Source organism: Oncorhynchus keta, chromosome 37, assembly GCF_023373465.1.
Source record: "Oncorhynchus keta strain PuntledgeMale-10-30-2019 chromosome 37, Oket_V2, whole genome shotgun sequence".
NCBI classification, from domain to species: Eukaryota; Metazoa; Chordata; class Actinopteri; order Salmoniformes; family Salmonidae; genus Oncorhynchus; species Oncorhynchus keta.
The window spans coordinates 1,992,236-2,008,839 of NC_068457.1; the positions used below are offsets into that span (position 1 = coordinate 1,992,236).

Consider the following 16,604-nt stretch of genomic DNA (forward strand, 5'->3'; position numbering starts at 1 on the left):
CCTGAGCGTTATGACGGCTGCGTGGTCCCATGGTGTTTATACTTGCGTACTCGTACTATTGTTTGTACAAATGAATATGGTACCTTCAGGCGTTCTGAAATTGCTCCCAAGTATGAACCAGACTTCTTGGCTGATTTCATTTGATTTTCCCATGATGTCAAGCAAAGAGGCACTGAGTTTGAAGGTTGGCCTTGAAATACATCCATAGATACTTCTCCAATTGACTCACATTATGTCAATTAGCCTATCAGAAGCTTCTAAAGCCATGACATAATTTTCTGTAATTTTCCAAGCTGTTAAAAAGGCAAAATCAACTTAGTGTATGTAAACTTCTGACCGACTGGAATTTTGATACAGATAATTATAAATGAAATAATCTCTGTAAACAATTGTTGGAAAAATGACTTGTGTTATGCCCAAAGTAGATAGTTTGTTAACAAGACATTTGTGGAGTGGTTAAAAAAATGAGTTTTAATGACTCCAACCTAAGTGTATGTAAACCTCCGACTTCAGTTGCTTGTTCAGATTGGCCAAATGGTGTGGGAGAGCTTTGTCTGCCTCTCTATGTGTGGAGTAAAGGTGATGTAGAGCTTTTCACCTCTAGTTGCACAGGTGACCGAAATGATAGAAATTAGGTAAGATGGATTTCAGTTTTCCTACATTGAAATCACTGGCCACTGCCACCTTTAGATTAGTATTTTCTTGTTTGCTTATGGCTCTATATACCTCATTGAGTGTGGTCTTAGTGCCAGCGTAGGTTTGGGGTGGTAAACAGCTACGTAAAATATGAGTATGATATGATGAAAATATGATAACTCTCTTGGTAAATAGCATGGTCCACAGCTTATCATGAGGTATTCTTACAGGTGAGCAGAACCTCGAGACTTCCTTAATATTAGAGATATCACACATGCTGTTGCTAACAAAGAGACCCACACCACTCCCCTTGAGCTTGCCCGATGCTGCCTTTACTTTCCTGCTGACTTATAGGAAAAACAGCTATAATATTATCCATGTCCTTGTTCAGCCAAGTTTCAGAGAAAAACAGGATATTACAGTTCTTCAGGTCCCGTTGATAGGATAGTCTCGAACGGAGCTCGTCCAGTTTGTTCTCCAATGATTCACCAATTGAATACAATGTACAGGTGGATTATTTACTCTCCTCTGTACTTTCATCAGTCTACCTGCACGTTGGCCTCTATATAGTTGTCTCTTTCTCTACCGATTGTCAGGGATTAGAGCCTGGTCTGGGGTGAGCAGTATGTTCTGTGCCGTTGACTCTTTGAAGTAGAAATCTTTATCCAAATTTAGGTTAGTGGTTGCTGTTCTGATGTCCAGAAGCTATTTTCGGTCATAGGAAACGATGTTGGAAACATTATGTACAAAAGAAGTTAAGATCTGCACAAAAAAACCCACAAAATAACAGAATTGGTCAGTAAAACAGCTGTTATACATTCCAGCGCCATGTAGGTTTACAGTGAACATCCTCGAAACTGTAGGGCAAACGGGCTCCCATTCCGGCTCAACAACTGAATAGAAATAGCTACTGATTGGTTTCTTTAAAAAAAGTACATTATGACAACTTGTGTGTATGGGTAACTACTGAGGGAACAAAACAAAAGGGATTTGATAGCTGGGAGACCATTGATTTCCTTTCCTCTGATGTTGAAATTACATTACGAAATCAATACGAGTAGATAACGAGTAAAGATCTAAGGTGTGACACAACAAAGCCACAATGTGTAGTAAATCAAAGATTGTGAGGAAGGTAGGTAGGTTCTAGATCGTGTTTGCCATGGCAACATGAACTCAGCAGAGTAGAAGGTGAGTGGTTCTCACTCTGCTAGGCACGTGGCATGATACCAAAATGTAGGGTTACTTGTATAAACTCGTCATATGATAATATGAGTGATATATTTCACTTTATGGGGATTTGCTCTAGTGGATTTTCTAACTGAAGTACCAATCACAGACACTCTTGGAGACAGACAGGTTGAGCGGCGAATGAGGTGAGCCCCTCTCCTCTTCATAACACACCACTCGTCCAACCTCCTGTCATTTTTATGCATGCCTCTCTTCCTTGAGCTCTTGAGAGCAGGGGAAAGCAGGGAGAGATCTCATTCATATTATCATAGATCATAGTTCTACACGACATGGTCAAAATTATGTGGACACCCCTTCAAATGAGTGGATTCAGCTATTTCAGCCACACCCGTTGCTGACAGGTGTATAAAATTGAGCACACAACCATGCAATCTCCATAGACAAGCATTGGCAGTAGAATGGCCCATACTAAAGAGCAGAGTGACTTTCAATGTGGCAACATCATAGAATGCCACCTTCCAACAAGTCAAGATCAAATTTCTGCCCTGCTAGAGCTGCTCCGATCAACTGTAAGTGCTGTTATTGGGAAGTGGAAACATCTAGGAGCAACAACAGCTCAGCCGCGGAGGGGTAGGCCACACAAGCTCACAGAACGGGATCGCCGAGTGCTGAAGCGAGTTCAAATCGTCTGTCCTGGGTTGCAACACTCCCTCCTTCCAAACTGCCTCTGGAAGCAATGTCAGCACAATAACTGTCGGGAGCATCATGAAATGGGTTTCCATGGCCGAGCAGCCACACACAAGCCTAGGATCACCATGTGCAATGCCAAGCATCAGCTGGAGTGGTGTAAAGCTCGCCTCCATTGGAGCAGTAGAAACGCATTCTATAATGTATCACGCTTCACCATCTGGCAGTCCGATGGACAAATCTGGGTTTGGAACACTATCTGCCCGAATGCATAGTGCCAAGTATAACATTTGGTGGAGGAGGAATAATGGTCTGAGGATGATTTTCATGGTTCGGACTCGGCCCCTTAGTTCTATTGAAGGGAAATCTTAACGCTACAGCATACATTGACATTCTAGACGATTCTGTGCTTCCAACTTTGTGGCAACAGTTTGGGGAAGGACCTTTCCTGTTTCAGCATGACAATGCCCCTGTGCACAAAGCGAGGTCTTGACTGAACTTGACTGGCCTGCACAGAGACTGCGAGATGAGTGGTGATATTTTTGGGACTAGTCTGGATTCAGAGAACATGTCTGCATTATGAGGGAAGTCTACATCCCTGTACAGTGAGATATCGAACCTATTTCTTTGAAATACACAACATGAACAAAAGTATGAGGACACCTGTTAATCTGACATCTCATTTCGAAATCATGGGCATTATTATGCAGTTTGTCCCCCCTTTGCTTCTATAACAGCCTCCACTCTTCTGGTAAGCCTTTCCACTAGATATTGGAACATTGCTGTGGGGACTTGCTTCCATTCAGCAACAAGAGCATAACATGCTGACCAAACCGGACGCATGCGCCATTGTGCATGCCTACGTCCGTGTGCACCTTTTTACCTGAAATGCACAAGGTCCACTACTCCGACAATTAATCCACAGATAAAACGGTAAACCAAATTTAGTTTTTCATCATCTCCCCTTCCTTCGGGCTTCTTTTTATTCTTTGGACTTTATATGACGGTTGGCAACCAACTTTACTGTGCATAACTACAACCGACTGGAGTGAGGACCTCAGTTAATCTTTCAATCACCCATGTGGGTATATGCTCCTAAAAACCAATGAGGATATGGCACGTAGGTATATGCTCCTATAAACCAATGATGAGATGGGAGAGGCTGGACTTCAAATCAAATCAAATCAAATTGTATTTGTCACATACACATGGTTAGCAGATGTTAATGTGAGTGTAGCGAAATGCTTGTGCTTCTAGTTCCGACAATGCAGGAATAACCAACGAGTAATCTAGCTAACAATTCCAAAACTACTAACTTATACACACAAGTGTAAAGGTATAAAGAATATGTACATAAAGATATATGAATGAGTGATGGTACAGAGCGGCATAGGCAAGATGCAGTAGATGGAAACGAGTACAGTATATACATATGAGATGAGTAAATAAACAAAGTGGCATAGTTTAAAGTGGCTAGTGATACATGTATTACATAAAGATGCAGTAGATGATATAGAGTACAGTATATACGTATACATATGAGATAAATAATGTAAGGTATGTAAACATTATATTAAGTAGCATTGTTTAAAGTGGCTAGTGATATATTTTACATCAATTCCCATCAATTCCCATTATTAATGTGGCTGGAGTTGAGTCAGTGTGTTGGCAGCAGCCACTCAATGTTAGTGGTGGCTGTTTAACAGTCTGATGGCCTTGAGATAGAAGCTGTTTTTCAATCTCTCGGTCCCAGCTTTGATGCACCTGTACTGACCTCGCGTTCTGGATCATAGCGGGGTGAACAGGCAGTGGCTCGGGTGGTTGTTGTCCTTGATGATCTTTATGGCCTTCCTGTGACATCGGGTGGTGTAGGTGTCCTGGAGGGTAGGTAGTTTGCCCCCAGTGATGCGTTGTGCAGACCTCACTACCCTCTTGTGAGTGCTTTTGGTGACAAGCCAAATTTCTTCAGCCTCCTGAGGTTGAAGAGGCGCTGCTGTGCCTTCTTCACGATGCTGTCTGTGTGGGTGGACCAATTCAGTTTGTCTGTGATGTGTACGCCGAGGAACTTAAAACTTACTACCCTCTCCACTACTGTTCCATCCACTACTGTTCCCTCTGCTGTTTCCTGAAGTCCACAATCATCTCCTTAGTTTTGTTGACATTGAGTGTGAGGTTATTTTCTTGACACCACACTCCGAGGGCCCTCACCTCCTCCCTGTAGGCTGTCTCGTTGTTGTTGGTAATCAAGCCTACCAGTGTTGTGTCGTCCGCAAGCTTGATGACGAGTTTGGAGGGTACTATGGTGTTAAATGCTGAGCTGTAGTCGATGAACAGCATTCTCACATAGGTATTCCACATAGGTATTCCTCTGTCCAGATGGGTTAGGGCAGTGTGCAGTGTGGTTGAGATTGCATCGTCTGTGGACCTATTTGCGCGGTAAGCAAATTGGAGTGGGTCTAGGGTGTCAGGTAGGGTGGAGGTGATATGGTCCTTGAGTAGTCTCTCAAAGCACTTCTTGATGACGGAAGTGAGTGCTACGGGGCGGTAGTCGTTTAGCTCAGTTACCTTAGCTTTCTTGGGAACAGGAACAATGTTGGCCCTCTTGAAGCATGTGGGAACAGCAGACTGGGATAGGGATTGATTGAATATGTCCGTAAACACACCAGCCAGCTGGTCTGCGCATGCTCTGAGGGCGCGGCTGGGGATGCCGTCTGGGCCTGCAGCCCTGCGAGGGTTAACACGTTTAAATGTTTTACTCTCCTCGGCTGCAGTGAAGGAGAGTCCGCATGTTTTGGTTGCGGGCCATGTCAGGTGAGTAAAAGGTGAGTAAAACATTTAAACGTGTTGAACATTACAAATAGAACCAATTTCAATTTAAGCGCCTGGCCACGCAGACACTCGTTGACGTGTGGGTGCAATGATCGAATAACATGTATTTGTACATTTATTTCACATGCGACGCGAGCTGTGTGGTCAGTATGTATGGCTGGCTCGCAGTCAGTGTTCCAATTCATCCCAAAGGTGTTCGAATGGGGTCAGGGCTCTATGCGGAAAGGTGAAGTTCTTCCACACCGATCTCGACAAAACATTTCTGTTTGGACCTCGCTTTGTGCATGGGGGCATTATCAAGCTGAAACCGGAAAGGGCCTCCCACAAACTGTTGACACAAAGTTGAAGTCACAGAATCGTTTAGAATGCTGTAGCGTTAAGATTAGTTTGCTGACAAGGCTACTCCAGTTGTCATAGAAACGACGGCTATGTGTGCAGTGTTGTAGGCAAATTGGTGGTGGTGCTTGTGCTTCCTATCACTTAGAAGTTATGTACAAGCTAAAGTGACAACAATGCCTGCCATGGATGCTTCCCAGTTGCTTTGAATGTTCATAATCATAGGGTAAGAACACCTTTAAAGCCTCAAAGGATAACATGGTCCAGCTTTCAGAAAGAGTCCTTTAACAACAGGTCATTTTTGGCTAGCCACAGCAGTCAATTATCTAGCTAGGTAGCTGTTTAGCTTTCTAGCACATTCACATTTGTTTGTAAACAATTAACAAGCTAGTTAGCTACCACATGTTCTTGTCAAACTGTCGACAGAGTAGCTAGCAAGCAACAAGATATGCTGAATAACAGTCTAAAACCACTTGAGGGCAAATGCATCAGATTTGACCATTCATAAACAAGTCACATGGCCAGGAACCAGATTTGACGGTGGTTTGAAATAACTGATTCCATGTGATTTTTGGCGGTTCAGACTGCAGGAAATAAACAGATTAGAATCAGACAGGCAAAGAAATAGGATTTGAGTCACTTCAAACTTCCAATGTGAACAAGGCTTTAGAAAATCTGCTAGAGTGAATTCACATAAAGGGAGATATCGAAACAATGTAATTGAAATAGAACCCACCAATAAGGATATCAGCCAAGGCAACAGCACATAATGGGTGTGGATGTGCAGAAACTGGAAAGTGGTCATTTAGAGTATAGTATAACACTGGGCTACAGTAGTAATAATGATCACAGGCTTCACACCTCCACTCCTGTTTAACTCTCATTTAACTGCACTGTATATAAGAATATGTTTATATGAATAGTGTGTCAATATTATTTTTGTTATCTCTTAGTGTCTTTCCTATATATAACTCTTATTAATTGTAATTTTTTATTTTAAATGTGCTGGTCTTTTACTGTTCTGTACTTTGTCATGCATTTCTATGTTTTATATGGACCCCAGGAAGAGTTGCTGCTACATGTACAGTAGCTAATGAGGCTCCTAATATACTAATGTGCTTAATTTCTAATGCTAAGTGCTTAATTGCCATTTGGGTTGGTTAACTGTTTAATCCCTTCATGCCAGCGTTGATATGCCGGCAAAGCCCACATAATACTTCAACACTGCAGTTAAAATATCTCGCCTGTTTGGAGTATGTGGACAATTGGGTCGACAGGTGCAGTATTGAAGGTGGTAACGGTGTAAATCGGGGGTAAACTATGTCCACGTTTGCCAATCCAGTGGGCTCTGTTTTATTTTATTTTCAACAGATTGAAGTCTGTGTGTGTGTACAGGCTTTAAAATATATCTGTGTGGTGCAGTACAAATAATCCCTTTGGATTCGTCATTTAATAATGCTTTTCATAATTTCAGAGCTCATTATTTGACACAATTCAAATGATTTAATACGTTATATTTGAAAGAATACGAAGCATGAACCCATCACTGTGCACTGCTTTTTAAGGCCCGGGAATTAAGGTTGTGGTGTGATGGTGGAGTTCTGTAATGACAAAGTCATGTTTCCCGTTCAAATGGAGAGTGTGAGAAGGTTAAAAGGAACTTTGGCTTTCTTGTAAAACTGCTGGATTAATTGCATGCAAAATTCGTTGACTACAAGCTGTTGTGTTGTCTGCTTAAGCGGCTTTTACAGAGCCACAAAAGATGCATTTCAAGACTATCAAAGCTTGTTTCTCTGATGTTTGCCTTTAAAAGAGAGCTAACAGAACAATGGTGTCGAATTCTGAATCCTGCATACCAATTATATTGTGCTTCTTTCAATGCAAATCCTTACTGATTACTAGTGTTCAAAATTATACTCTCATTTCCCAGTTGAACAACATAGCTTCACCTTGCAGTCAACCACAAATGTAAATCCGTTTGGTTGGAATGAATGAAAACAAAACAAGAGAGCATGGTTATTGACTTAGTCAGTTTACCTTCTGGACTGTGAAGGTGCGAATGACGTACTCGGCCAGTGGCTCTGTCTCGATCAGTGTCACCTTGATATCTCCGTACACATCAGTCTCGTCAGGCCAGTACCTCACGCACTTCACCTGGGAAGAGAAACATACATGGTTAAATACTTGTCTCTTCAAGAGGCTGTTTGGGACTTTTGCTTCTGGAGTGCAAAAGTCAGACAAAAGTGCTCCTGAAATGGACAGAACAAATATTACACACGACCAATCATTTCATTCTATTTCTGTGGGTTGATATTATATTCATAATATACAAAGTTGCCTAATTGAATGGCATTGAAAACAAAACAAGTCATTTGTTGTTGATTTATTGTGAACATGTATAGAACGTTGATGGTTCTGCAATTAACGTCACAAGTGTCCCCAGATTAGTACTCATCTAGCACCTTTCAAATCCGCTTTGATGAACTCACCCTGCCCACTTCCACCAGGTTCGTAACCATGACGATACTGCCAGAATTCTCTTGCCAGATCATCCTCCAGAAATCTCTCACAGTCTCCTGCATGGGGCCTGGAAGCAGTGGTGTAAAGTACTTAAGTAAAAGTACTTTAAAGTACTACTTAAGTCGTTTTTGGGGTATCTGTACTTTACTATTTATATTTTTGACAACTTTTACTTCACTCCGGATGAAAATAATGTACACTGCTCATAAAAATAAAGGGAACACTAAAATAACACCTAGATCTGAATGAATGAAATATTCTTATTAAATACTTGTTTCTTTACATAGTTGAATGTGCTGACAACAAAATCACACAAAAATGATCAATGGAAATCAAATTTATCAACCCATGGAGGTCTGGATTTGGAGTCACACTCAAAATTAAAGTGGAAAACCACACTACAGGCTGATCCAACTTTGATGTAATGTCCTTAAAACAAGTCAAAATGAGGCTCAGTAGTGTGTGTGGCCTCCATGTGCCTGTATGACATCCCTACAACGCCTGGGCATGCTCCTGATGAGGTGGCGGATGGTCTCCTTAGGGATCTCCTCCCAGACTTGGACTAAAGCATCCGCCAACTCCTGGACAGTCTGTGGTGCAACGTGGCGTTGGTGGATGGAGCGAGACATGATGTCCCAGATGTGCTCAATTGGATTCAGGTTGGGGGAACGGGCGGGCCAGTCCATAGCATCAATGCCTTCCTCTTGCAGGAACTGCTGACACACTCCAGCCACATGAGGTCTAGCATTGTCTTGCATTAGGAGGAACCCAGGGCCAGCCACACCAGCATATGGTCTCACAAGGTGTCTGAGGATCTCATCTCGGTACCTAATGGCAGTCAGGCTACCTCTGGCGAGCACATGGAGGAACCCACACCATCATGCTGGAGGATGTTGCAGGCAGCAGAACGTTCTCCACGGTGTCTCTAGACTCTGTCACGTCTGTCACATGTGATCAGTGTGAACCTGCTTTCATCTGTGAAGAGCACAGGGCGCCAGTGGCAAATTTGCCAATCTTGGTGTTCTCTGGCAAATGCCAAACGTCCTGCACGGTGTTGGGCTGTAAGCGCAACCCCCACCTCTGGACATCAGGCCCTCATACCACCCTCATGGAGTCTGTTTCTGACCGTTTGAGCAGACACATGCACATTTGTGGCCTTCTGAAGGTCATTTTGCAGGGCTCTGGCAGTGCTCCTCCTGCTCCTCCTTGCACAAAGGCGGAGGTAGCGGTCCTGTTGCTGGGTTGTTGACCTCCTACGTCCTCCTCCACATCTCCTGATGTACTGGCCTGTCTCCTGGTAGCGCCTCCATGCTCTGGACACTGAGCTGACAGACACAGCAAACCTTCTTGCCACAGCTCGCATTGATGTGCCATCCTGGATGAGCTGCACTACCTGAGCCACTTGTGTGGGTTGTAGACTCCGTCTCATGCTACCACTAGAGTGAAAGCACTGCCAGCATTCAAAGTGACCAAAACATCAGCCAGGAAGCATAGGAACTGAGAAGTGGTAGGTGGTCACCACCTGCAGAACTACTCCTTTATCGGGGGTGTCTTGCTAATTGCCTACAATTTCTACCTGTCCAAAATAGCATGTGAAATGTATTGTCAATCAGTGTTGCTTCCTAAGTGGACAGTTTGATTTCACAGAAGTGTGATTGACTTGGAGTTACATTGTGTTGTTTAATTGTTCCATTTATTTTTTGGAGCAGTGTGCTTTTTACTCCATACATTTTCCCAGACACCCAAAAGTACTCATTACATGTTAAATGCCTAGCAGGTCAGGAAAATTATCCAATTCATGCACTTCTCAAGAGAACACGTGGTCATCCCAACTTCCTCTGATCTGGCAGACTCACTAAACACAAATGCATCTTTTGTAAACAAGTGTTGGCGTGTGCCCCTGGCTATCCATAAATAAAATAATACAAAATAAAATGGTGCCGTCTGCTTTGCTTAATATAAGGAATTTAAAATGATTTATACTTTTACTTTTGAGGCTTAAGTATATTTACAACCAAATACTTTTAGACTTTTACTCAAGCAGTATTTTACTGGGTGTCTTTCACTTTTACTTGAGTAATTTCCTATTAAGGTATCTATACTTTCACTAAAGTATGACAATTGGGTACTTTTGTCACCACTGCCTGGAAGGACAAAAGAAAGCAAGGATATTATCAAGAAGTATTGGACAGAGATGATCATAACAGGAACCAGGAAGTACACATATGAGCCAAGTGTTTGAATTGTGTCATTATGGCCGCATTCAAAATTGTACCCTATGCCTGAGAATGGCACCTTCTATCCCCATAAAGTGCACTACCATTGACTAGAGTTTTCCATTGGCTTCACAATGCAGTTATACTTTCTGAAGAATCTTGACATCACCGTCTCATCCTTCATTATCTGATCCCAGAAGAAGAGCAACTTATCCACTGCACAACCATGCCCACGATCTATTTAAGATAAGCCCCGATTTTTTTTATGGTACTAAAGGAATGGTGTCTAACATTTGTTATTGGCTGTGTTTTTCTTTTTATAGGGCAACCAAGTAATTACCTCCCCTACATCTAGGAACACTTTTCCAGCTGTCTACTGTCTTTACAGACCTCCCCTCCATCCAATGTAATTACCTTGTGTGGCGATGTAATGTCTTGGTCTATGATACCCCTGTGAGAAAGAGAAGAGAAAAAAGAAAACCCTAAGGTGTACTGTAACATTGCAAGGTCCTTTTCAAATAAGATCAAATCCGAGCCTCTTCATTTTCCTATCCGCCAAAATAATAGGCAATTCTGTCATATTGTTCCATCGAGACAAATTGCCTGGTTTAAATTAATATATCAATTTCATATCATTAATATGACATTGTCATTTAATCATATCAAGTGGGAACGTGAGTGAAAAAAACCACTTTCATATTCATTCATACTATTGCAACCACTGTTAGATAAATTAACAATCAACACAGTCGAGGCTCCTAGGGCTAAAGCCAGGCATAACAGTCAATTTTACCAGCGGATCCTGGCACAATCGACCGTCATTGTTTTATTAGAGGAAATGGGGCTTGATGACATGATTATAGATACAGCTGTAATGCCGACTTATACTGATGCCGTTTCTCGAAGTGCAGGGCATTCACAGCCCCCTAAGCATAATAGAGACAATCATATGGACATTGTCATTATCGTCATTGCAGGATGCTTTCATCCAAAGAACAGCAAATACATGCTCAGAAGCGTTGTGTGCTAGAGGCGTCACTACAGACCCTGGTTCAATTCCAGACTGCATCACAACCGCCTGCGGTTGAGAGTCCCATAGGGTGGCGCACAATTGGCCCAGCATCGTCCGGGTTAGGTTTTAGCCGTCATTGTAAACAAGAATATGTTCTTAACTGAATGGCCTGCTTAAATAAAGGCTAAATACAAAAATAAAATAGAGGCACATAGCAGCATGATCTACTACAGTACCCATTATGCTCTGTGCAATGTTTGATTGTATCTTAGTGAAGATCTGGAGCGAAAATAAGACATTGTGATTAAAAAGTAGCAGTCCATTCCCTTCACGTCTCCCCTGCCTCATACTCACGTCTATGTAGTTGGCATTCATGTAGTCCGAGTGGGGGTCTCCGTCTAGCAGTTGCAGTCTGACACGAGTGTGGTCATCTGTGGGGTCAAATATTCACAAAGAGCAAGCCTAAAGTTACATTTACCCATTTAAACGCCTGTGCTCCAAATGGCACCCTATACCTTACTTCCTTACATAGCCCGGGTCAAAAGTAGTGCACTAAATAGTGAAAAGGATGCCATTTAGTACACAGGTGCCGCTACCACAGATTATATGCAAAACACACCCTTGGGAGAGAGACTGATTTGTAGTATTCTAATGGCAAAACACCCATTTGTAGGCACCGTATAAGCATCAGTCACTCTGTGTAGTATATTAAACCCATGGTACCGATTACGGAGACATGTTTCTTCCTCTTTGTCAGCGAAACGATTTCCATCTCGAAACTGCCAAAAGCGCCACTAGGTCCTTACACAGAGAACATGACTAATCTCACTGCATGATTGAATTAGTTACTTCAACCGCAAAATCTACCTATCTCTCCACAAACACATGACCCATTACTGTAATTTTGACATGTTAAATCTTCAGTGTGAGTCCACAGGGCTTCCTCTTGGCAATGAAGTGAGTGATGGTGATGGCAGTGGTGGCGGCGTCTGTTAGAGGAAAGGACATGATGATGATGGGAGGATGGGTAACACACTGCTTTTGTCTCACTTTGATCTGTGTGAAGTGCAAATGTGCTGGCACCGCAGCATGTCTCATGACTGATTTGGTTGAAAGGCCCAGCAGCCAGCAAGGCATATATTGATGAGGATAGATTCATATCTGCACTTATCATAGATATTGGCCCATAATCCGGGGTTATTTTCTTTCTGATCTCTCTTTACTGGGCAACGAAGGTTAAAAACTAACATTCTGTTGGTCGGCCGAGCGACTCTCCTCTTTCCCCTTTCTACCTCTCTTCTCACATAACCCCTTAAAGCCAGGAGACCATCTGCATGCACCCTGCCACAGATGCATGGCATGCAGAGAGACAGAGGTAACTAAAACAAGACTGTGTCAGCTGTCACAACAAAAGCCTGTCTAAGGGTGGCCTCTCCTCAATCCGTGCCCAGTGTGGCGCATATAATTGGGCAAGGACTGGATGCTCCGGTGTGGATGCTGGCTGGGGATGGACTGGCCAGGGTAACACTTTATTTGGATAGTCCATCTGCAGTAAGGTTGAATCCCGGAAATGGGTTACCGAGATTTTACCTCCCAAACACACTCACTTTTCCAGGGATAAATAACTGTGAGAAACCGGTAAATTGTGATTCATTATTTATATCAACAGTATGACATGAAATGGAACTGTTAGATGACATGCGATAACGAAATCTGGCTTCTCTATGGCCTTCTCTCTGCTATCTGCACGATCAATCATCAACGCTCAGGGTAGGGAGCGCAGTTCACAACGCATCGCATAATAATAACTCTTTCTTGTGACTGGTAGGCCTACATTTTCATCAGCATAATCTATTCTACAGTAATATAAGGACTGAATGAATGCATGTCTAATTTACGCATCTCCATCTGGCTTTCAGGGGTCACCTTATTTGTTCATTATTGCAGCTGCAGAGTTTTAAAGGAGCCAATCAATCACTTGAATATCATTGCTTTAAATTAGTTAATACGCAAGCATTTTCTCGCAATCTTTCGCTCTCCATTAATTGCATTCAAGTTGCATCCAAAATAGATAATCCTGTTAGAAATAGATGTTTTTGATATGTTGGCAAATTTATTGAACATTAAATACAGAGATATCTAAATTACATAAGTATGCACACCCCTGAGTCAATACATTTACCTTTAGCTTCGATTACAGCTGTGAGTCCTTCTGGGTAAGCCTCTAAGAGCTTTGCACACCTGGATTGTACATTATTTGTCCATTATTCTTTAAATAATTCTTCAAGCCTTGTCAAAGTGGTTGTTGATCATTGCTAGACAACCATTTCAAGTCTTGCCATAGATTTTCAAGCAGATTAAGTCAAAATTGTAACTCGGCCTCTCAGGAACATTCAGTGTCTTCTAACGTCAGTGTAGATCTGGCCTTGTGTTTTAGGTTAATTCATCTCCCAGTGTCTGATGGAAAGCAGACTAAACAAGGCTTTCCTCTAGGATTTTGCCTGTGCTAAGCTCCAATCCGTTTATTTTTTATGTTGAAAAACACCTCAATCCTTAACGGTTACACGCATACCCATAACATATTGCAGCCAAAACTATGACTGAAAATATAGAGAGTGTTACTCAGTAATGTGATATATTGGATTTTCCACAAACATAACACTATTACTTTAGCGCCTTGTTGCAAACAGGATGCATGTTTTAGAATATGTTTTATTCTGTACAAGCTTACTTCTTTTCACTCAGTCAATTATGTTAGTATTGTAGAGTAACTACAATGTTGTTGATGCATCCTCAGTTCACTCCTAACACAGCCAATAACTAACTATTTTAACGTCGCCATTGGTCTCATGCTGAAATCCCTGAGCGGTTTCCTTCCTCTCCTGCATCTGAGTTAGGAAGAACGCCTGTATCTTTGTAGTGACTGGGTGTATTGATATACCATCCAAAGTGTAATTAAGACCTTCACCATGCTCAAAGGCATATTCAATGTCTGCTTTTCTTTTTTTACCAATCTACCAATAGGAGCCCTTCTTTGCGAGGCGTTGTAAAACCTCCCTGGTCTTTGTAGTTGAATCTGTGTTTGAAATTCACTGCTTGACTGAGGGACCGTATAGATAATTGTATATGTGGGGTTCAGATATGAGGTAGTCATTTAAAGATCATGTTGAACTCTATTATTGCACACAGAGTTTGTCAATCCAAGTAATTATGTGACTTAAGATATTTTTTACTGCTGAATTTATTTTGGCTTGTCATAACAAAGGGGTTAAATACTTATTGACTCAAGACTCGTTTCATTTTCATTCTTCATTCATTTGTAAAAAAATTATAATAATTCCACTTTAAAAATGATGGAGTATTGTGTGTAGGCCAGAGACGAAACATCTCAATTGAATCCATTAGAAATTCAGGCTATAACATATTAAAATGTGGAAAAAGTCTAGGGGTGTGAATACTTTCTGATTGCACTGTATATTCAGCTAATGAATGATGGGTTATGCATAAGCTTTAAAAACTTATAGCCTCTGTCTCTTGCACAATATACACCTGCGCTCCGTTGGCCTCGCCTTAAAAAAACACTCCTTAGCACTTGGACTCCCAGGTGCTTATAATAATAGATTTTTCGAAGAGAGATGCAAGCTCTTGTTTTCTGAATGTTAAATACAGCAGCCCAATTGAACTCACTGGGAGTTTCAATAAAGAGAATGCGCGATGGCGGCATTTTTTATCATAGGTACACTTCAACTGTGAGAGACGGAATCTAAAACAAAAATCCAGAAAATCACATTGTATGATTTTTAAGTAATTCATTTGCATTTTATTGCATGACATAAGTATTTGATACATCAGAAAAGCAGAACCTAATATTTGGTACAGAAACCTTTGTTTGCAATTATAGAGATCATACGTTTCCTGTTGTTCTTGACCAGGTTTGCACACAACGCAGCAGGGATTTTGGCCCACTCCTCCATACCTTCTCCAGTTCCTTCAGGTTTCGGGGCTGTCGCTGGTCAATACGGACTTTCAGCTCCCTCCAAAGATTTTCTTTTCGGCTCAGGTTTGGAGACTGGCTAGGCCACTCCAGGACCTTGAGATGCTTCTTACGGAGCCACTCCTTAGTTGCCCTGGCTGTGTGTTTCGGGCCGATGTCATGCTGGAAGACCCAGCCACGACCCATCTTCAATGCTCTTACTGAGGGAAGGAGGTTGTTGGCCAAGATCTCACGATACATGGCCCCATCCATCCTCCCCTCAATACGGTGCAGTCGTTCTGTCCTCTTTGCAGAAAAGCATCCCCAAAGAATGAAGTTTCCACCTCCATGCTTCACAGTTGGGATGGTATTCTTGGGGTTGCACTGATCCTTCTTCCTCCAAACATGGCGAGTGGAGTTTAGACCAAAAATCTCTATTTTTGTCTCATCAGACCCTATGACCTTCTCCCATTCCTCCTCTGGATCATCCAGATAGTCATTGGCAAACCTCATACGGGCCTGGACATGCGCTGGCTTGAGCAGGGGGACCTTGTGTGCGCTGCAGGATTTTAATCCATGACGGCGTAGTGTGTTACTAATGGTTTTCTTTGAGACTGTCATTGACCAGGTCCTGTCATGTCGTTCTGGGCTGATCCCTCACCTTCCTCATGATCATTGATGCCCCACAAGGTGACATCTTGCATGGAGCCCCAGACCGAGGGTGATTGACCGTCATCTTGAACTTCTTCCATTTTCTAATAATTGCGCCAACAGTTGTTGCCTTCTCACCAAGCAGCTGGCCTATTGTCCTGTAGCCCATCCCAGCCTTGTGCAGGTCTACAATTGTATCCCTGATGTCCTTACACAGCTCTCTGGTCTTGGCCATTGTGGAGAGGTTGGAGTCTGTTTGATTGAGTGTGTGGACAGGTGTCTTTTATACAGGTAACGAGTTCAAACAGGTGCAGTTAATACAGGCAATGAGTGGAGAACAGGAGGGATTTTTAAAGAAAATCTAACAGGTCGTGAGAGCCAGAATTCTTACTGCTGTCATGCAATAAAATGCAAATGAATTACTTAAAAATCATACAATGTGATTTTCTGGATTTTTGTTTTAGATTCCGTCTCTCACAGTTGAAGTGTACCTATGATAAAAATGACAGACCTCTACATGCTTTGTAATTAGGAAACACTGCCAATTTAGCAGGTT

At 42.2% G+C, this 16,604-nt stretch overlaps 1 protein-coding gene across 1 annotated transcript in view; it reads right to left on the reverse strand.

The window, feature by feature from the left end:
* The window catches only part of LOC118370053 (receptor-type tyrosine-protein phosphatase T), a 488,900-nt gene that overhangs the window by 30,633 nt on the left and 441,663 nt on the right, over window positions 1–16,604 (reverse strand). Inside the window, exons 22-25 of the mRNA XM_052498885.1 lie at window positions 11,779–11,855; window positions 10,827–10,863; window positions 8,166–8,263; window positions 7,714–7,830 (exon numbers count right to left, since the gene is read on the reverse strand). Coding sequence (XP_052354845.1) covers window positions 7,714–7,830; window positions 8,166–8,263; window positions 10,827–10,863; window positions 11,779–11,855 — 329 coding nt within the window. The remainder of the gene's footprint in view (window positions 1–7,713; window positions 7,831–8,165; window positions 8,264–10,826; window positions 10,864–11,778; window positions 11,856–16,604) is intronic.